At 55.5% G+C, this 18,683-nt stretch overlaps 8 protein-coding genes across 8 annotated transcripts; 3 read left to right on the top strand and 5 right to left on the bottom strand.

Annotated features, from left to right (window-relative positions):
- Nucleotides 1-83: 83 nt before the first annotated feature.
- Nucleotides 84-970, bottom strand: BU26DRAFT_421118 (uncharacterized protein; the record flags this gene model as incomplete). The annotated part of the gene is made up of 2 exons (XM_033823391.1): nt 84-182; nt 236-970. The coding sequence occupies 2 exons, from the start codon at nt 968-970 to the stop codon at nt 84-86; spliced, it is 834 nt and encodes a 277-aa protein (XP_033687146.1).
- A 303-nt stretch (nt 971-1,273) lies between these two features.
- Nucleotides 1,274-3,080, bottom strand: BU26DRAFT_252002 (uncharacterized protein). Its single transcript, XM_033821144.1, has 2 exons — nt 1,424-3,080; nt 1,274-1,368 (listed from the first exon to the last, which is right to left on the bottom strand). Exon 1 carries the CDS (start codon nt 2,893-2,895, stop codon nt 1,486-1,488), a length of 1,410 nt encoding a protein of 469 aa, XP_033687145.1. The 5' UTR covers nt 2,896-3,080; the 3' UTR covers nt 1,274-1,368; nt 1,424-1,485.
- A 173-nt stretch (nt 3,081-3,253) lies between these two features.
- BU26DRAFT_529347 (hydantoin racemase-like protein) lies at nt 3,254-4,078 on the bottom strand (the record flags this gene model as incomplete). Its single annotated transcript, XM_033830890.1, has 2 exons — nt 3,254-3,895; nt 3,947-4,078. The coding sequence occupies 2 exons, from the start codon at nt 4,076-4,078 to the stop codon at nt 3,254-3,256; spliced, it is 774 nt and encodes a 257-aa protein (XP_033687144.1).
- A 1,058-nt stretch (nt 4,079-5,136) lies between these two features.
- BU26DRAFT_548827 (uncharacterized protein) lies at nt 5,137-6,201 on the top strand. The gene is made up of 3 exons (XM_033831963.1): nt 5,137-5,671; nt 5,730-5,909; nt 5,963-6,201. Exons 1-3 carry the CDS (start codon nt 5,420-5,422, stop codon nt 6,032-6,034), a joined length of 504 nt encoding a protein of 167 aa, XP_033687143.1. The 5' UTR covers nt 5,137-5,419; the 3' UTR covers nt 6,035-6,201.
- Nucleotides 6,202-6,437: 236 nt separating this feature from the next.
- BU26DRAFT_516836 (mitochondrial import inner membrane translocase subunit tim9) lies at nt 6,438-7,317 on the bottom strand. The gene is made up of 3 exons (XM_033828430.1): nt 7,274-7,317; nt 7,157-7,226; nt 6,438-7,067 (listed from the first exon to the last, which is right to left on the bottom strand). The coding sequence occupies exons 1-3, from the start codon at nt 7,279-7,281 to the stop codon at nt 6,873-6,875; spliced, it is 273 nt and encodes a 90-aa protein (XP_033687142.1). The 5' UTR covers nt 7,282-7,317; the 3' UTR covers nt 6,438-6,872.
- Nucleotides 7,318-8,347: 1,030 nt separating this feature from the next.
- Nucleotides 8,348-11,168, top strand: BU26DRAFT_421994 (RhoGAP-domain-containing protein; the record flags this gene model as incomplete). The annotated part of the gene is made up of 4 exons (XM_033823441.1): nt 8,348-8,510; nt 8,678-8,833; nt 8,881-9,423; nt 9,877-11,168. 4 exons carry the CDS (start codon nt 8,348-8,350, stop codon nt 11,166-11,168), a joined length of 2,154 nt encoding a protein of 717 aa, XP_033687141.1.
- Nucleotides 11,169-13,003: 1,835 nt separating this feature from the next.
- On the top strand, nt 13,004-14,433 carry BU26DRAFT_251856 (uncharacterized protein). Its single transcript, XM_033821142.1, has 2 exons — nt 13,004-13,081; nt 13,259-14,433. The coding sequence occupies exon 2, from the start codon at nt 13,330-13,332 to the stop codon at nt 14,341-14,343; it is 1,014 nt and encodes a 337-aa protein (XP_033687140.1). The 5' UTR covers nt 13,004-13,081; nt 13,259-13,329; the 3' UTR covers nt 14,344-14,433.
- A 517-nt stretch (nt 14,434-14,950) lies between these two features.
- BU26DRAFT_516831 (DOT1-domain-containing protein) lies at nt 14,951-17,327 on the bottom strand. The gene is made up of 2 exons (XM_033828429.1): nt 16,370-17,327; nt 14,951-16,217 (listed from the first exon to the last, which is right to left on the bottom strand). The coding sequence occupies exons 1-2, from the start codon at nt 17,136-17,138 to the stop codon at nt 15,424-15,426; spliced, it is 1,563 nt and encodes a 520-aa protein (XP_033687139.1). The 5' UTR covers nt 17,139-17,327; the 3' UTR covers nt 14,951-15,423.
- Nucleotides 17,328-18,683: the final 1,356 nt, after the last annotated feature.

Here is an 18,683-nt window from a genome sequence, read left to right as displayed (position 1 = left end):
GCGTATGCATTCATTGCTTCGGTACATCTGTCACTCACAAACCCTTCCCGGGATCGCCGCACTTTCTCCGTCCGCAGCGTGCATCACAGCCTGCACGTCTTTCCCCCACATTCAGTCATTGTATGCACATATCTCAGCTTTCCGTTCTCCAGCCGGAACTCGTGCGAGTCCGCTGCCATCATCTGCACAATGTCAGTAAATTGGACTGAAAACCGCGGACTAGGAGGGAACCTACCATATGCTCCCACACGCAAAAGATAGACACGCTGCCCATCTCTTGATCAATCACATACCGCCGATGTGTATTCGGCGCCTGACTATGGTTGCTCGGAATGCCGGGTTGACAACTATCATCCGGTTGACCCTTGCCCGTGTACGCGCTTCCTTCGAGCCTTACACACGGTGTACCCCAAGGCACTTTCTCATGCGCATGAGCATCGCTCCACATGTCCATGTAGGCATCGCCGGCTGCTTGGATAGCCTCGCGACTGTCCTGCTTTTCTTTCGGGATGGGGTCCCATTTCTCTTGCTTGACGTACTCGAGGGTCTTGGAAGCATTGAAGATCCATGAGTTTGTCGTGGCGGCTATGGTATCAATGGAGGTTACTTTGCCATCGCTCGCATGCCGGATCTGCGTTGCGAGAGTGTAGGGACCAGAGGCGGAAATGAGTTCGGTGTAGGTGGCGCACTGAACGAGGTCGTAGTTTGTGCGGCGGTGGTCGATCTTTAACGACTTGTGCAAGACGCCCTTCTGGTGGTCGATGACCTTGTTGTTCTCTTGGTAGGTCCAGTTGGAGGCAAACGAATCTTGGAGAGCCGCGATGGAGCCGGCGGTTTGGGCTGCGACGTAGGCGTCTGCTGCTTTCGACAGGGTGGTTTTGTCGCAGTCGGCTCTTGCCAGTGGTACTGCGGACGTGAGGGAAGCTAGGGCGCTGACTAGCACAACGATGTCCAAGCTGAGGCGGGCCATCTCGAGCCGATGTTGCTCTTCGGTGCGAGATTCTGAATTATTAGCTGGTTCCCGTTCCGCTATGCGCTCCTGGCATGCCGAGGAGAGTGGTTTACTAAATACCATTGCAAAGGCTGGGCAGTCCACATCGCACAGAAGACCGAGCATTTCGAGATGAAGTTAGAGATGTGGAGCAAGTGCCGTAGATTATATTAGATTGGGCCGGGGTTTGTAAAAATCTCCGGGGAGCGGCAAAATGCGGACCCCACATTAACACCCTATAAGGGGTCAACAACATGCATCTAGTGCTGGGCAAGTCTTGCGACCGAGAGTGAAGAGCTATTGTCGCGTAGATTGCGCCCAGTTAGGTGGGAGTCCGGCTATCGAAATGCTCGAGAAGAACAGAGATGTACTCCTAGCTAACCTGGATTAGTACGCCGCGGACAGAAGGTTTTAGCAGTATTCTTTGCGTACCTGGACAAATTGCTTGGCCAGGCAGTCGTTGATGGCGCTACTCCAATCGAGGAAATGGTACTTCAGTCTTCCACGTCCGTATTCGCCATGGTAGGCACCACTTCTCTATCAAGGCTGTGATCTCTCACCCAGGAACCATCGCCAGTCTTTCGCCACCCGAGGCCCCTCTTCTGCAGCACTTCTACGTACTCTTCAACCTCCTTGGTAATGTCGGGCGCATCACAGTCCGCGCTCACAAATTTGCTTCCGTCTTCAAAGTCATAGGTTCCCAAAAAGCTCGCAATAGCCGTATAACTCCCTCTCCACTCGAGCCACAAGTCATCTCTCTGGGCTCTACCCATCCTTTTAGGATCGTCAAGCAAGTCGTTCTCTGGACCCGAACAGAGCTGAAATTCGACTGCACGGAGCGTGGAAATCCTTTGAAGGGCTTTGATCAGGGTAGTGACGTTGGTGGCGAACGGGAAGACGCCAGTAAAGGAGAAGGAGCGGATGTTGCAGCAGTCTGCGACTTCTTTCGCGAGGCGAACGAGGACGAGGTATAGCATCTTTGGGGACTGCTTGAGGTGGTATTCATACGTGCTGTATGCGCTGATGGACGAGCCTTCATTGTAACCCAGATGAACCCAAGGGCGGCGGTGGATCAACGCGGCGTTCCACGGTCGGCAAAAAGCGTCCCGGTGCTTGAGCCTGAACGGTTCTGGCTGTAGAAGCTCGATATAGTGTATCTTCATGTCGAAAGCCCAGGCATCTGAGCTCAGCATCTGCACGTCCAAGAGCCCAGCGAGTGTGGCTGGGGGTGCCGCGACAACCAAGCGGGCCGGTTCGAGTCGAAAGAATATCTGATCCCAGAGCTCGGCTACGACGCGGGCGAGATGTGCGTCCGCTGTGGAAATATGTCGGAGCTCGTATTCCTTTTCTGCATAGACGACGATACTCCTGATGTGATGCTTGAGCTCGTATTGCCGGACGAAGCGAACGAAATCCGCGAAAGTCGGCGGAAGATGCGGAAACCAGAGGATATTCGGAGCAGACTTCAGAAACTCGTCGCCATCCTCGATCCTGCACAGATTGATGAGAAGGTCATCGAACGCCTCTTCAAAAGCAAAGAGCGAGCTGCTCTTCATCTTGCTTCTCATGCGCCCGTAGATTTGCACCTCGTGGCAGCTCAGCTTCGTCAGCTGCCCTTGCATGCTTTCAAGCAGCCTTGCATCTATTGGTACCCACTGCGGATTCTTATCTAGCGGGATTCTGGTGTAGCGGAACAGGATAGGAACCACGATCTTCCTCCATCTCCACGATACCTGAGAAAGGCATTTGAGCGGCGTTTCGTTCGCACACGTTATATCCGCCGATGGTTCGTGTGCAAATTTAGCGACTGACGGAGGCTCAATGTCGAGGTGCGCTGCGATTTGAATGAAAAGTTCGTTTGGCAGGCTGTCCATGGTTGTTGGAGCAGGCGAGGTCTCGTTCATCGCTCGGTGCCTTTTCGGCGTTTCGGAGATAATGATAGGGAAGTAATACGAAGGAGTGTATTATGTTGAATTCAAAGGAACATGAGAGAGCTGGGGGGATTTGGGCTCCTTCGGCGGGTAGTTTTGGGCAGAAAATAAAAGGGCTCAAAGGGTCAGGAGCTATGGTTTGTGAGCGAGGTTGATGGGAGCTTCAAATAAGTCTCCGGCTAGTACGTCACCCGACGTGCATGATCTCTGCTAAGCACATGCAAGATCGAACAATGTATTTCGTACTTTTGATGCTTAACACCAGCAATGCTGTTCAAATGGTCGTGAGATCCTCACGATATGCTATGTCGCATTCCAGGCCCTTAGGGCTTTAGAATCCAGATCGCACTGCGCCCTCCAACCATGCGACGCCGGCAATGACACCATCTACGATCCGCACCCTCTTCCCCTCCGCATCACCCAATTCCTCAACGCAAGCTTCCCTCACCATCTTGTCCATGCCCGCCATTCCCGCGCAGCCCAAGCAGATGGCGCCAACCTTCCCCTTCTTCAACAGCCTCTTGACGGCATCCATCATGCGCTTCCGTACCTCCTCCGGTGGGGCATCATGCAAGTCTGTAGCATTCAAGCCCGTTGTCTCCACACCTGCAAACCGTTTGCTGGCTTCCGACCCAGTACCGAGGAAGTCCACAACCGCTTCCGATAATATATTCTCCCAGACCTTGCCTGTGCTTACAATGCCAAACTTTTCATCGGGATGGATGATCTGTAGGCTGGTGCTCACGCTCGCTTCGAAGATGCCTGTGACAGGCGTTCGGCCGGCCCTTATGACGGACTCGCTTTTCAATATCGGTACGAGAGGATGCTTGGAATAGCACGCAACGAGATAGCCATCATGGCGATCGAGGATCTTTTGCAGCCCGGGCAAGCAGTGCTTGACGCTCTCGACAGCGTCGTCCTCGTCATTGATGCTCTTCGGGCCGGAGGGCGCGGTGAAGTATTCGTGCGCAGTCTAGCTGTGGTTAGTCGCTGGAAAGGCGCACGGTAAGTGGTGTTGATTAACATCTTTGAACTGGAGCGTGTCGACCAGCGGTTTTAGCGCATCGGTCATTGACTGGGTCGAGTTTGGCTGGATAATGAGGATTGAGCGCATTTTGCTGTATCTGGGATTTTTGCCTTGCCGGTACTCCCCCATCGACGGCGTGTGGTTGTTTGTGATGGGAGTGTGGCGCGCTTGAAATTTGAGATTTGCCGCGGGCTCGTGCTAGGGTCGGGAGGATGTGGCTGGTGCTACAGCAATGACGTCAAGCAGGCAGGGGTAGCTCGACGCAAGTTCATCCAGGGTTCGGCCGTGCCAACAAATATGGTGTGATTAATTCGAGCTTGCTGTGGTTCCTTAGGTGGATATGAGCTATTGATTCTTAAAGATATCACACAAGAGAAGGCTTCCAGACCCTGGGAATTGCTTAAACCGACTGATCCATTATGCTATGTAGGGTATAGTGAGCTCATTGAGAGTACGCCAGGGAACTGCCCATTGACTGGTCGTCGACCGTATTGAAGCAGGCCATCTGCCAGCCGTAGCATTTCGCTGGTGCCTCCAAGGTTTTCATATCTCGCTAACGCCGTCGCCGATGTTCGAGTATTGTATGATAGTGGTAAGGTGGAGAGTCGAAAGAGAGCTTTTCAAGTCAGATAGTGAACACTCTGCCAGAAGAGTTTCAACTCACGAAGTCGTTAATCGTCATGGGACATTCGTAGGCTTAGCGGAAGCAACTGAAACGCCCGCAGGTGAAGCGGAAAGGAGCTCGACGGGCGCCGTGCTTGTCAACGACGACACCTCCACCTACAGAGAGTTAGCACAGAAAGTCAACAGAGAGGGGAATGGGGCTATTACCGCCGTGCTTGCCGCCCCAGTGCTTTGTCCACATGAAACCCATGTTGAGTACGGTTTGGTGAGTCTAGAAGGGATGCGAGAGTTGTTCGAGGGTAGATCGCGTGTTCGCTTGTCTGAACGGTAATAGTGGTTTCGTAAGAGGCTTTAAGTGTCGAAGTGGAGCGCAGTACCGGAGGTTTAAATATTGGGTGGGCTGAGCAAACGACAAGAAAGAAGCAGGCGTGGGCGATTACGGAAGCCAAGCCAGGCCAAGTGAATTGTTCCTGCTTCGCGATCGGCGCTGCGCCACACACCGCCACATCTAGACAAAGGAACAACTGCCTGCATTTCAGGGTTGAGTGTCACACCTGGGCACTGCACGAACGGCACTCTTATTTCCATGGCCATATAATTGATCGTAAGTCGACGCAAATGGGCCAAGATCCTTGATTAAAAGGCCCCGGCCAGAGGGCCTGGCAGTCGCTGAGACTAATTAACCGCCATATACTCCTGGTAAAAGCAGACCGGCAATGTGCCTCCCATAGACCTCGCTGGTCCTACTTACCGGGCTACGAAGTGTATATAAAGTACCTGATCACTGCGTCGATCCTATCATGTACTCTTCTTCTTCCATCTACAAGTCTGCAGCAGCTGATAAGAATGCGCTTCTCACTGTTCCTTACCGCAGGCATTCTCGCGCCCATCGCGGTCCTTGCCGCGCCAGCCAGTTACGACGGAAGCCTCTACAGAAGGGAGAACCTCTGCAATCTGAAGACCCCTCCCGTCACCTGCCAGCCCAATTCCTCCGTCACCGTGGAGGAGACGGCTCAACGGGCGTATAAATTCTATCGTGCATTTGTGGTAGATGGCGATCCCAGGACCATGTTTTCGCTCATCGATTCAGTCTACAAAGTGAGCCTCGCGTTTTCAGATTAGGGCTTGCAAACAATGTAACTAAAACTTATTGAAGCAAAATACACCGGGCTATGCAAGCGGTCCGAACACCATTTGGCCCCTCTTCTGCAACGGCAGAAAGATAGGCACCGAACAGAACACGGCGTGGTGCTTCGATGCTACGACCAATATGTCGTACGCGCGATACTCTACAACAGATAGGTGGCGCTGGGTCGACGGCTGTGTCCATGAACACGTAGGCGCTGTCTTCATACCTTTACTGACCTAGTCCATGCTAACTTTCTCCAGTGGGATCAGGGCGAGAAAATCCCGTCGCAAGACAAATGTTACAAACTACCAGCCAATGGAACTACGACCTAGTGCCACTACCGGAGTCATATTATATGGTTCACGGAAGAAGCTCTTGCTATTCCTACATCTTGTATTCGTTTGGTTGATAGTAAACGTTGTGAAAGGGGACCTCAATCGCCTGTTGCCCTTGGCTCGCGATCAGCCCCTGCCAGAGCTACTTGAGTGTGATTCTTTTGGTCGTGGTTCTTGGGTTTCGTTAATCTACACAGAACTTGACACCTCGTCTTGCTGAATTTTGTTTATACTGTGACTGTTCATTCCGTTGTTCTCTTCCCCAATACACACAAGGGGGCGACCAGAGCGAAAATTTACGTCACAAAACCCCGGGTGACGGGATCACCTGTGCAATGCTGATTGTGATGTACGCCGCGGGAGGATGATAAGTACTCTTTCCTTCAATAGACTACTGTCACTCCTATTGTCACGACTATGTACAAGTCCCGTGGTCCATCACTGTTGTTCGTCTCGAGAAGTCAAAACCGTGAAATTTGTTGGGAGGGAAAGACGGTCGCTTTACACTGCTTGGCCCCGTGTATCTGATGACGGTCAGAGATTTACTGTGTAGACTATGGCTTAGGAAGTTGACGATAGGTCAGAGCAGGGGGACATCGCTGATGAGTGAAGTAACATTCGATATGAGGAGCTTCCATGCGCCCTGTATTCCGAACCCAGACCCAATTTACTCGTACAATGGATTGCGCGTCCAAAATATGCCGACAGCATCAGCGTCCGCTACCACCACCCAAGGCCTCCCGGCTAGGCTATCGTCCCGTAGCTTTTAGGACGCCGCGGCTATACGAGCCGTTACCGGAAATATGTGCAAAGGGAAGACGGTCGACCAGGTGGTTTACCGTCCCAGAGCGCCGCCGGATTGTGCCATCGCTGCATTCTGCTCCTGGAACCTGTCGCCCAAGCGCTGCGAGCCCTTCATGTGCTTGTCGACGCATCGCATGATGCAGCCTTCTTCTCGCGAGGTAAGCGACTTGCTCTCGAAGCCGTTGATGCAGTCGTCGAAACACCGCTGGACGAGGTTGGAATACATCTAGCGCCGGAGCATCAGCGTGTTGCGTCGTTCTGGGCGGGAGATCCGTGGCGGATTCGACGATCGCTGAGAACGGAGGGTGTGCTCACGTTCATGAACTCCTTCATCTGCTTCTTCTCCATGCGGTTCTGCAGCTCGCGCTGCTCCGACTGCGTAAGACTGGCACGCGATTAGCATAGCTCCGGCAGGGGAATCAATTGACGTACGATTCCATGGCGACTGTGAATGCGGTATTCGCTGGGAAAGAGGGGATGGGTTGTTGCTGATGGAAGCTCTTGGGGGTTGACAGCGCTCGGCGACGTGGATAGTCTACGGCAGCAGCAGGTCGGCGAGAAGTGATGTCGCTGGAGCTTCCCCAGGCCCAAAATTTTGGAAGCGAGCTAGGACTGGCTCGCGGTCCGTTCCTTCGCCGCGCCACAGCAACGCGCTCTGCCCGCTGGACCTGCTCCAACAAGCACGCAACAGCTCTCTGGGCTTGCAATAATTGCTAATCTCTAATTCGACCCGCCAGCATCTATCGCAGCGCATCGCAGGCCGTCGACATCTCTAGCGGACGGCCGCCGGACGCGCATCTCGCTCCGCCAAGCCTCCCCTTTATTCTTCGACCGCAATTGAACCAGGCCTCCTCTTTCTCATTACTGTACAGCTCCGCGCCGATCGACAGGCGCATCTGCCCGGCATTTGTTGTCTGGACTCGCGTCCGCGTGCTGAATGACGGCCGGCCAGCGGGCTTCCAAGCTTCCCTGAAATCGCAGCAGCCGCAGCCACACATCACTCGGCACGACCTCCTTCGCCCGCCGGCTGCCACACTTGCTCGCCCACGCTGCGATCATTGCCCTCCCCAGCCGTCCGACCCTGCATGCCTACGTCGTCTTGAGCCACAGCTCCCGGCCTCTCACATCGCTGTCTGCTTGACGTCGCTGTGGCCGCTCGGATCACCCCCTAGCCGCCGCCGTTGCTGCGTCGCGTTGTGCTCTCGACGCCCGTCCGCCGTCGTGTCCAGCACAACTCCGATCCGCTCTCGCGCCAGCACACCGAGCTCGCCCTCCACGCACTCACCGCGCGACGTCACGCACGACGAATACTGCACCTGTGCCCGCAGCGCTCACAAAGCGCCTCCGCCCGCCGCACCGCGACAGCTGCCCGCCGCCCTGCTCGCTGCCGCCTGCCACCCTCGGGCCTGCCTGGACGCTCGGCGCAGCTCCGCGACACGCTGCGAACGCTACAAACCGCGATAGTCTGCTGCTGGAGGGCCGCAAAGCTCTCCGCACTCGCCCGCTATGCCCAACGGCGCGCACAATCACCATGGTCTCTCGACGCCCCGGGTGCGGAATGGGGAGCCTCAGCCCGCCCCGGCCGCCGAGCCCGCGTCTGCGCAGCGCGACCTCAAGTCGTGGTGGAAGAACTTCAGCAAGCGCAATGTTAAAAAGGAAGAGGACAAAGGTACGACATCTCAAGTTCGCATACGTCTCGACCCTCCCCTCTGCGGGCCACGGCGTCCCTCCGCCGGGCGGCGTCTCTCTCAGGCTCAGCCTTACGAGGCATGTGCCTGCAGCGTCCCCGCTTCCCATTTGTGACGTGCAGTTACTGACAGGTATGGTTGCACGCAGAACCTGAAGCCCGCGGCATCTTTGGTGTGCCCCTCATCACTAGCATACCCTACGCGAACGTCGCCATATCGCTCTTTAACGAGACCGGCGAGAGCTACATATACGGCTACGTGCCCATCGTAGTTGCAAAATGCGGTGTATTCCTGAAGGAAAAAGGTCAGTCTTCTACTCTGCCCGTCGACGATCTACTAACACGTGCGCAGCGACCGACGTCGAGGGCATCTTCCGCCTGGCGGGGTCCGAGAAGAGAATCAAAGAACTCAAGATTGCTTTTGACACCCCACCACGGTGGGGCAAAGGCCTTGACTGGTCTGGCTACACGGTGCACGACGCTGCAAATATCCTTCGACGGTACTTCAACCAGCTGCCGGAACCTATTATTCCTCTGCAACACTATGACGCGTTCCGCGAGCCTCTGCGCGGCCATCAGGCTGAAGCCGTCGGTCAGATCGAAGGTCAAGCACCGTCAGTAGGAGGCTTCGACCCTGACGCCGCTGTCCGGGTATACCAGCGTCTGATCAAGGAACTGCCGTCTCTTAACCGCCAGCTGCTCCTCTACATTCTCGACCTGCTCGCCGTATTCGCCGCCAAGTCCGACGTGAACAAGATGACGACGTCCAACCTTGCTGCCATCTTTCAGCCCGGCATACTGTCCCACCCTCAGCACGACATGTCTCCTCAGGACTATCGCCTAAGCCAGGATGTTCTTATTTTCCTCATCGACAACCAAGATCACTTCCTGATTGGTATGGAGGGAACCGCTGTCGACGAGGGAACCGTCAAGCACGTCGAAAGCGGGCCTTCAACCCCGCAGGCTAGAACGCCGACCACTCCTGGTCGAACCAAATCGGGTCTGGGTCGGTCAGCGTCAACGTCGTCGAGCGCTGGAGCTGAAAGTCTGCGGAAGTTTGGTGGCATACGTCGAAACGTATCTACATCCTCGAGACGCTCGCGGAATTCAGGAGCTATTCCGAGTCCCACTACCCCGTCCTTCACTACGTCAGGCTCCGGCGTACATCGAAGCAACACGGTACCCTCGAAGAGATCCCCTGCTCTTGCTGGGACCCGCTTCCCGAGGGACAGAGGGTCCGATCCTCCTACGCCTGCCTCAGACGAACCCAAGAGTCAGGTACGAGCGACTACATCTGAGAAAGTCGTATCAAGCACTGCTCAGGCAGAGACACCCTCGAAACAACAAGGACAACCAGCAGAAGAATCTGCCCAGCCAGCACAAAGAGCTCAAACATTTCCTGCCCAAATGTTGGATGTTGGCAAGCCTGAGCCACAGCCCATGGCTGACTTCGTGATGCCAGCTGTAGCTACGCCCGCTATGGAGATTCCTGGGGCATTCCCTCTCCCTTCACCTGGACTCGTTCCTCCTTCAAGTGAGGTCGTCACCCCTGCCGCATCTGCGCAAGCTGCACAAGTGTTAGCGCCGCCAATGGCACACCATCCTCAGCGTAGCCCTCACGTCACACCTATTCGCGAAAGGTCCGAGTTCATGGAAGCCCCGGTCGATTCTGGACCTGCTGCTGAACCTACCCCGGCGCCGCGATCTTTCACCCAGATTCTCTCGAAGGTGTCACCGTCCAGCGAGGAGAAGCAACCGGGTCGAAGGCCAAACAAGTTGCAGAAGAGGCGCGTCCCAAGTGACAACCCTAGTGCGCACAGTTCCACGCACTCCTTGACGGGCGCGCACGCCGGCCTCGAAGGTCCGCCTTCCCCTCTTCCTCACCCCTCAATACCACAGACTCACCTGACGGGCTCAAAGGAGGTCTTGCAGGCCTACAATAGCGACACAATATCTTCGAGAAACTCCGGGGCGACATTGAAGCCTAGCATGTCCCCATCTGCCTCTTTCCGGTCTCACTCTACTGCAACTGAGTACTCCGAAGCTGAACCGATAGAGGAGCCTCCCAAGGAAGAGCCTCCCAAGGAAGAGAAGAAAAGTTTCTGGAGGGGTGGGCATAGACGTGGCGAGAGCAAGGCCACGCCCACAGCAAGCCAGACAGACCTTCATGGGTCTGTACCCGGAGCGGACAAGAGCATGAGCTCGTTCGGCAGCGGCTCGGGATGGGGAGGAGGACGAAGAAGTCTTCAGTACGACTCACACCAAGGCTCAGATTTGTCTGTGCCATACGGTGGTGCGGATGCAAAGGAGCACGGCGAGAAGAAGAGCCGGCTCGACTGGTTCAAGGGGAAGATGGGTGCAGATAAGAAGGCTCGTGCTAAGAGTCCTCCAGGGAGTACGGCCGATTTGACCTCTCCGCAAAGTTTGACGAAGCCGAAGGATGATCTGGCTGTTAGGGGAAGGTCGATGGATATTCCCAGGCAGACAGGCGAGGGCTCCAGTGATGTTACGCCCACGGGAACCAGTCAGAATCCGCTCGCGACATCGCCGCCTTCAAATTCGGTATCTCAGCCTGCTGCCGCGCCTGCCCCTTCGAAACCTAATACTGCCGGCGATCCGCCTCCTAATCTGTCAGCGTGAGCTGCGGTTTATTTCGACACCTCATTCGATCGATGTAGTTATACGAAGGTATGCGTAGATTGGTAATGCGGCGTTGCGGTGTTTGGTTATAGGGTTGTGTGAGCGCTTTGAGGGTTGCCCGGCCATAGCGTCAGTGCAACTGGCGGTGTGTTTTGAACTGAGGGCGTCTTTTACCTTGGTTCTAGAGCGGGTTTTCTGATCTCTTGAGTATGTATGGTTGGAAGACGTTCCTTTCTGCTGCGCTGAGGAGATGACCAGCCGAGGCTTTTTCTTGCATATAGCGAGGCGCGACGAGATGTGACGATAGGACGTAGCAATGTGAACAGGATGGAAGGGGGTAATATAATTCCTATAATTCTTCCATGATGTCTGGCAGGATGGGAGAAGTGAGATTGGAAGTGCCAGCCTGAGGACCTCCATGGTACTTGGTTCTTCATCGGACTACGAGACGACCCCTTTCCTCCTTGGACATAGTACCTATTCGGTGCTACTGTTGGCTGCATTCACGATGCCGATTTCTATAGGTAGGATGCATTGTAAGCAATAGTCTTGCAGTCATAGTTGGGTGGCGAATCAATAGTCTTTCCTTCGGACCTCAGCTCACCACGCAAGCAGCAGACCGCACATGACCTTTCAACACGAGTGGGAGCTTCTACAGCACCGTGTACCTTTTCACTCTTATCTGTCCCTCTTCCTGCCTGCATAGATACAACACGTTGAAGGGTCCGACGACGACAGAATGTCTGAACCCTGGGTGCCGCGTCCCGACACCCAAAATCCCGATGAATCGTACGATGAGAACATGCAAGCCGAATCATGACAACGGTGCTGCACGAGGACAGCGTGTGTCGCCGCGCTGGTCTTCGTCTCCAGCCAATGCGACGAAGTGGCGATGCGGCCTCCTCAACACCACGGCTATAAATATCGCGCAGGTTCTGAGGGAGCGAATCAGCGGGGTGGCGGGAGAGGCTAGACGTGTACATCACTCGGCGCATCTATGCAGCTAGCGGTTGCGACGGCGGTTGCTGCGCTGACAGAGGCGGAAAAGATTCGCGGGTGGTGGGGAGTGGAGTTGGAGCGTTCTGCATGGTTTTGGTTCGCTTTTTGAGTCAGGTGGGCTGAGGGGGGTTGTTTGAGCCTTGATCTTGAGGAAGCTATTATTCCTTGGGAGGGTTTCATTGGGGCTGCTGCGTACAGAGGGAGAGTGTCAGTTCCTCTCCGGCTAAGGGACGTTTTGTAGCAGAACGACTCGAGAGGTGCCCGTGTAACAGAGTTTCTGAGCTGCGGTGCCGAAACAGCCTAGACCGCACTACACATGACGTCCAGCAGCCAGGATTCCAGTGTAGCCGAGCGGTGCAAGCACGAGGCTCCGACTCTGTAACAGGGATGCCGCATGTAGGGCTAGGCGGAGACGGGGAAGTCGATCAGGTTTCAGCCTGGGGATACGCAGGAAAAATGTCATGGAAAATGGGCAAAATGGCCAACATGCTGTCCAATTGTTAGCCGAACCGTTTGGAAGGGCATAAACCTGGAAGCTCGACAGGGGTGTCCAGTGCCCGGCCGGAGAAATCGGATGGTGAATGCCTGGGATGACTTACGGCTGCCGCCGCTGCAAACACTAGCCTGAGCCGAAACTGACTTTACTGGAGCGGGCGATACACTCGTGTTCGAAGGAAGCCCGGCCATAAGCTTGCTTTAGGTGCTTTGCCTTCCCTTCGCCACTGCCTCAGTCACATTCCCACATTCACTCACCTGTTTCCGCCTGCTCATCTTCGCTCGTTATTCGATTGAGCAGCAGCGACACTTGCAGTGCAGACGTCGTCGAGGAAGAGAGGAAGCGAGAGGAGCATCCGAGCATTCGTTAACGACATCCCTGTGGCGCACCCAGCCACCCGAGCTTAGAGTCTGATTCTGTGTAAGCGCGCCTTTCTCAGATCACCTTGGACCAGCTGGCACCACCTCCACCGCCGCCGGCGCTCAAAAGAGCCTCAGCTGCCCGCTTCGGGCATGTGTGCTTGTCCCCGCTGCGTCTCGCGGCCTTTTAATCTACCATGATGATCTCTCTCGCTAACACGAATTGACGGCCGCAGCAGTTTCCTTCGTTGAAACAACCCGCATCAACCTACCTTCGCTCCATCACCTCACCCCCCACAACCGCACAATGCGCTCCTTCAGCCGACTCGCGGTGCTCGCTCTGCCGTTGCTCGGCAGAGTGGCCTGCGAAGAGGCCGCTTCGCCGACGAGGAAATCGGAGAATAGCCCGAAACCCGTGTACGCGAATGCCCACGAGGCTTTCCAAGATCTGCTCAATGCCCTGCCCGAGGAGTCGCTGCATGTCGCGCTGAACAGCCTGACGCACTTCAAAGACGGGATATTCGAGTCGGATCGCCAGGGCGTCGAGCGCGTGCATCACGATAACGCGCCGCTCGCCACGAAGCTCATCGTTGCAGCTGTTCAGGATCTGAAGAAGAGACAGACCCCGCCGAGCAACGGCACGACTTCGAGTGCGCCTCCTCCACCGGAAAGCACCAGTCAGGCGCCCCCGCCAGAGAGCAGTGAAGCACCGCCGCCAGCTAGCAGCGAAGCACCGCCGCCAGCGAGCAGCGAGGCCCCTGCACCGCAGAGCAGCGCGGTCGTTGTGCCCGTCCCAATTGCGACGACCACGGACTCGGAAGGCCAGACGGTGGTCGTGTCGAGCGAGATACTCAGCCAACCTACAGCCTCTGTCGCCGTCGCCGTAACACGGACGAACGCCCAAGGCGAGACCGAAGTAACCACCGAAACCAAACCCGCCGTGATCTTCACCGCGACCGACACCGCAGGCTCGGCCTTTTTGACTACGTCCGCCGTGGACTTTGCGCCTACCCCCGGCCAAGTCCTGACTAAGACCGATTCGAGAGGGTCCACCTTCTTCACGACGTATACTCCGGGCGGTGGAAAGGTGTCTAGCATCTTGCTGATCACGACAACGGGAGCAAACGGTGAACCTATGGTTATCACGAGCTACACATTTGTCGATCCGGCGCAGGCTACGGCTACAGATGCGAACGGCAATCCCGCTCAGACAAACACGGGAAAGCCCGGACTACAAACCGGTGCTGCGAATAGGAACTGGGCTGCGGATGCGGCCTTGGTCGGCGGCGCCGTCGGTGGTGCCTTTGCGTTCTTGATATGATCTCCCCATCCGCGAAGTCTGCAAAGAGAAGGACTGCTGGCGCGAAGTGGTAATGGCCCCCTCCGACATGTTTGTTGGAAGAAGAAGAAGACTGCAACAAAAAGCAATAATGCCTCACGACTCTCCTATCCCATCCCATTCGTCACGACAAAACACTCCTTTTAGACTTGCTTGCGCTTCATGCGGCGTCGGGAATTTTCTGTACATCACGTCACATTTCCAGAAACCTCGTTCGACACTGTCCTTATTTGCGTTTCTGCGGTGCATAGTCGGCTGGTTTTTGAATTTTTTATTTCGTCGGGTGTATATTTTGCTTGCGTGCATACGGAGCCTTTTTTTGGTTCGGACCTATCCTTATGAATATACCCTGGCATGTGAATGGGAGGAATCGGAATGGGACGGTCTTTATATATGGTGATGGTGATGGTGATGGGATGGGATGGCGCTTCGGAAATACAAAACTCGGCGCAGGAGAGAATGCATAGTCGCAGCGTATAGGCTGTATGAATGAGATCAGAATGAAGAACTATTTCGAGCGAGCAGAGCAGTACTTGTTGAATGCATTCGTATCGTGACTGGTACCACTGTGTCCGCCTCTTGTTTGGGCCTGGGATATGCTGCTGCTGCTGCTGCTGCCGGTAACATATAGCCTCGCTCATCCTCTTGACCACAGCAGCCAGATCTCCACTCACATCTGCAATATACACAGTTCGCAATATTTCTAAGCAGACAATGGGCTACTAGATACCAGATCTCGTATTCACGTACACACACACACCAAAGAATTGCAGGGGTATTGATACAGTTGCCCCAAAGGCGAAGACCAAAACCTTCCGAAGAGGCCAACCCAAGCCGCTCAATCAACCGATCGCTCGCACGCTCCAATCTAATGCTTCGCTTTCTTTGCAGAAACGACTGGCGAAACTCCGGGTATGCCGGGGTTATGAATGATGCCCATCTGGATACTTAGCCAATACGCTGCCGATCCAACCCCCTAAGAATGCGGAACCTGAATCCCCAAAAGCCGCCGCACGCACCGATAAATCCCCCGAAGCACCCCAGGCGCCTCTAATTCCGTACTCACCGCATCTTGGTCGCGATGAAGTACTCGACGCTCTCTCCGGCCCAGCTCACGCTCTGCGTGCCCGAATCGAAGCGCTCTTCGTCGAACAGATTTGCAATGCTCTGCTCGTTGCGCACGCCCTGCTTGTTGCCGCCGCCGAAGCTCGCCAAGCTCACCACTTTGCAGCCGTGCTTGAGGTCCAAGAACTTATCCAGGAGTGCTCCATTGAGATTCTGCGGGAACACTTTGTTGTTGACGAGGATGACGTCTGCGCGCGGTAGGACGCGGTCGATGTCCGAGGACTCGAGAAAGTCGCCGTGGAGCAGGTGGATGGGGCCGAGCGAGATGTTCCAGAGGGCGGAACGGGCACGGAGCTCCGAGGCTTGGTCGTTGGCGAAGGAGGCGGGCGTGTTCATGATTTCGATACCCCAGCTTTCGGCGCCGGTCTGTAAGGCCGACTGGAGCACTACATTCCCGACACCAGAGCCCAGATCGACGAAGGTCTTGGTAGAATCGAGCCCGGTTTGCTGGAAGATTGTGTGGACGAAGGGGGGCAGGAGCTCGCCGTAGGTAGTTTCCTTGCCCTTGACGCGGCGGAGGAGGTGCGCGTGCGGCGAGACGGTACGCTGATATACCTGGGCGAGGATACGCTTTACCAGACTTAGTGGGATAGCATGCATGGAATCAAGAACGCCTGCGATTGCTCCATTTTTCAGATTATCCGTGATCGTTTTGTTGAAGTCAATAAGTGCCAGTCTGAAGTCCTCCGGCGAGTTTTTCGCAACCGCGCGTTTGAGGAGGCGGACCGTACCTAAAGCGTACATTAGCACAGGTCCATGAGCATAGAGCAAGGGTGAGAGGTGGAGAGTTGCTTCCGACGGCCTTAGGAAAACCTAGCCTGAAGTGCTTCAATCATTCAGGTACAGCCCGAAATCGGGCTCTAGAGTGAATATTACTACGTACCGTCGCTTTCGGAGGAGAGCGTCTCACAGAGATCGGCAGGGAGATAGTGCTGAATAATCTCTTCTATGCTGAAATAGATGTCGTCGAGAGGGTTGAAATTCGAGGGATCGTGCGGGGTGACGGTTTCGAACCTTTCTGGTCTTGACGAGCTGGGGTACTGCAGAGCCACTACGGGATTCTCATGGCCTGCGAATGCCGGCTTGAAATCCTTCACCCACTCCCCTCTTGACATCTTCAGCCCATGTATCAGCCTTGCCTCCTTGCCTGGCTTCTCCGCCGGCGTGTCATTCTCCGCGCATGACTCCGAGGTGCCGTTCGCCTGGTGCGGGCCTCCCGGTTCCGGGATGCGTATGCGCCTTTTGTAGTCCGGTTCGAGACATCGGTTCAGGTTCATAGGCTCAATACTGCTGCTCATCTTCTGCCTCTTCCTGACGCCTAGCAACCGATCGTCTTCCTCATCGCTCGACTCTTCGCTGCTGCTTGCGAACTGTGGGGTCGTGGGCGTGACCTTGCGCTTGCGCTGCTGTATGCGCGACACGGATAGCGACTTGCGCGCAGGCTCTCGCGACTGCTGCGCAGATGTCGATGTCCGCGCCTTGGTAGATGGCGTTAAGCTGTACCGGTTCGCCGGCGGCGCCGCTGCGCTAGCTTTCCGCGTCCCATTTCCTTGCTGTGACTTTCCTGGGGCAGAACCTCCAGGCGCACTGGTCTTCTTGATGGGGACGGAAACCGTTCGTGAGCGGATCTTGGGCGGCTTGACTGTGAACATGTTCGCGGAAGGATAAAACTGGGAAAAGGAATGGTATCTGGTCGTGTGAGGATGCGTATGCGCGAGTCTGCGGCGGTCCGCGGGGGCAAAAGGAGTGTCTGGGGGCGAAGCAAGGAAAGGAGGGAGAAGCAAGAAGGCTGCCGTCAGCCGCGAGAGAGGGACGGCAAGACGCGCGGAGGACTGTCGTGACCTTGGACCTGGGAATCCCGCGGCTGCAGGCAACTCGACGCCACTGCAGGAGGCGACAGGGATGGCCCGTGCAGGTGGCGCCGGCGGCAGCGACGATCCTAACTGCCGCTATCACCCTCAGAGGCCTCCTGGACCCTTTATGAAAGACCGCGCCCTCATCTCTCTTCGATGTGAAGTAAAGGTGCTTTCGTTCGCGTTCTCTATCGCCTGATCTTGTTCTACCTACCGGTCTCTCGAAACGCCCGGAAGCTGCTCATCCCTGCTGTGATGGCCACCCTTGTCTTACTCGAATCGAAACGTGTCCAGCACTCGATCCTCTGTGCCGAATAGAAACCTCCCTGTGCCAAGCTATGCAACTGGTTGCGGCATTACCTCCGCGTTCGAAGTTCAACCCGTGGAAAAAGGATCGAAGAGCGGCCACGAAGACATACCGAGGAGCGGACGTGCATCGGAAATGATGTGAAGGATGGGATTTTGCTTGCGCCGGCGCCGGTTGCAGTTGCAAAGGATGGGCCGCGTTGACGAGGACAGTGACGCTGCTACTTACCGGTTGACGACCAAATGGAGTGGTAGAGAACCTACCCATGGAAATACCATGCGACAGATTACCATAACAAGACGCCCATTTGTCCCAGCAAGGGTCGCTAAACCGGTACCATCATTTGGACTTCGCAAGCCTATCCAAAGCGTTCACCAATAATCGCCAGAAAAGGGAACCTGAAAGGGTAGGGCCTTAACTTACTTCTGCAAAATCTATTCCATCGTCGAAACCAAAGCCGCAACCTGAGCCGTCAACAACAAATCGACCGCCGCGTGGAGGACCAGAGCCGGCTTCATGCCACCATGCAGAGTCATGTCGGAGAAGACTACTCAACAGCTTGGAGCGACCTATCCTAGCGGTTGCAATTATGCTTCCTTAAGGAACGCTCCAAAGCTCTCGAGGATGCTCGAACTCTTATGAATCGCGCCAACACGCTCACCCACCTCGAGCTTCTCGCATTCGCTTCGTAGTCAACCCAATGTGCACCGCACGAGGTTGATATCAGTCGACTATGCATCCTTCGCGAGCGGCACAAACGGGAGAACGACGGCCACATTGTCAACTACGCTCCTAAAGTGGCCTATCTTCGCGCCCTCACCGAGTGGGTTTTGGGTGACGAGGATATGCTCATGTACGTGAACAAGTGTTCGCACCCGTCCTTACTGAACGTCTGGCGCTCTCAGACGTTGAAGGACCTGACTCGGGCCTGGATCGATGATTTGCAAGACCCGAACCCGTTTCCCCAACCGCAGCCACCCCAGATACTGCCGCCAAACCTAGCATTTCCGCAGCGTGGAGTCGCAGAGTTGGACGAG

This window comes from Trematosphaeria pertusa, assembly GCF_010094035.1.
Source record: "Trematosphaeria pertusa strain CBS 122368 unplaced genomic scaffold BU26scaffold_4, whole genome shotgun sequence".
In the NCBI taxonomy this organism is placed as follows: Eukaryota; Fungi; Ascomycota; class Dothideomycetes; order Pleosporales; family Trematosphaeriaceae; genus Trematosphaeria; species Trematosphaeria pertusa.
This window is presented reverse-complemented; position numbering and strand designations above follow the sequence as displayed.

Excerpts from the sequence above, each read along its gene's own strand:
- BU26DRAFT_548827 (XM_033831963.1), top strand. The coding sequence starts at position 5,420 with ATGCGCTTCTCACTGTTCCTTACCGCAGGCATTCTCGCGCCCATCGCG. Across the intron at positions 5,672-5,729 it reads TCATCGATTCAGTCTACAAA|CAAAATACACCGGGCTATGC; the intron begins GTGAGCCTCGCG and ends AACTTATTGAAG. Across the intron at positions 5,910-5,962 it reads ACGGCTGTGTCCATGAACAC|TGGGATCAGGGCGAGAAAAT; the intron begins GTAGGCGCTGTC and ends AACTTTCTCCAG.
- BU26DRAFT_251856 (XM_033821142.1), top strand. The coding sequence starts at position 13,330 with ATGCGCTCCTTCAGCCGACTCGCGGTGCTCGCTCTGCCGTTGCTCGGC.
- BU26DRAFT_252002 (XM_033821144.1), bottom strand. The coding sequence starts at position 2,895 with ATGAACGAGACCTCGCCTGCTCCAACAACCATGGACAGCCTGCCAAAC.
- BU26DRAFT_516836 (XM_033828430.1), bottom strand. Across the intron at positions 7,068-7,156 it reads AGATGAAGGAGTTCATGAAC|ATGTATTCCAACCTCGTCCA; the intron begins GTGAGCACACCC and ends CTCCGGCGCTAG.
- BU26DRAFT_516831 (XM_033828429.1), bottom strand. The coding sequence starts at position 17,138 with ATGTTCACAGTCAAGCCGCCCAAGATCCGCTCACGAACGGTTTCCGTC. Across the intron at positions 16,218-16,369 it reads GCTCTCCTCCGAAAGCGACG|GTACGGTCCGCCTCCTCAAA; the intron begins GTACGTAGTAAT and ends TGTACGCTTTAG.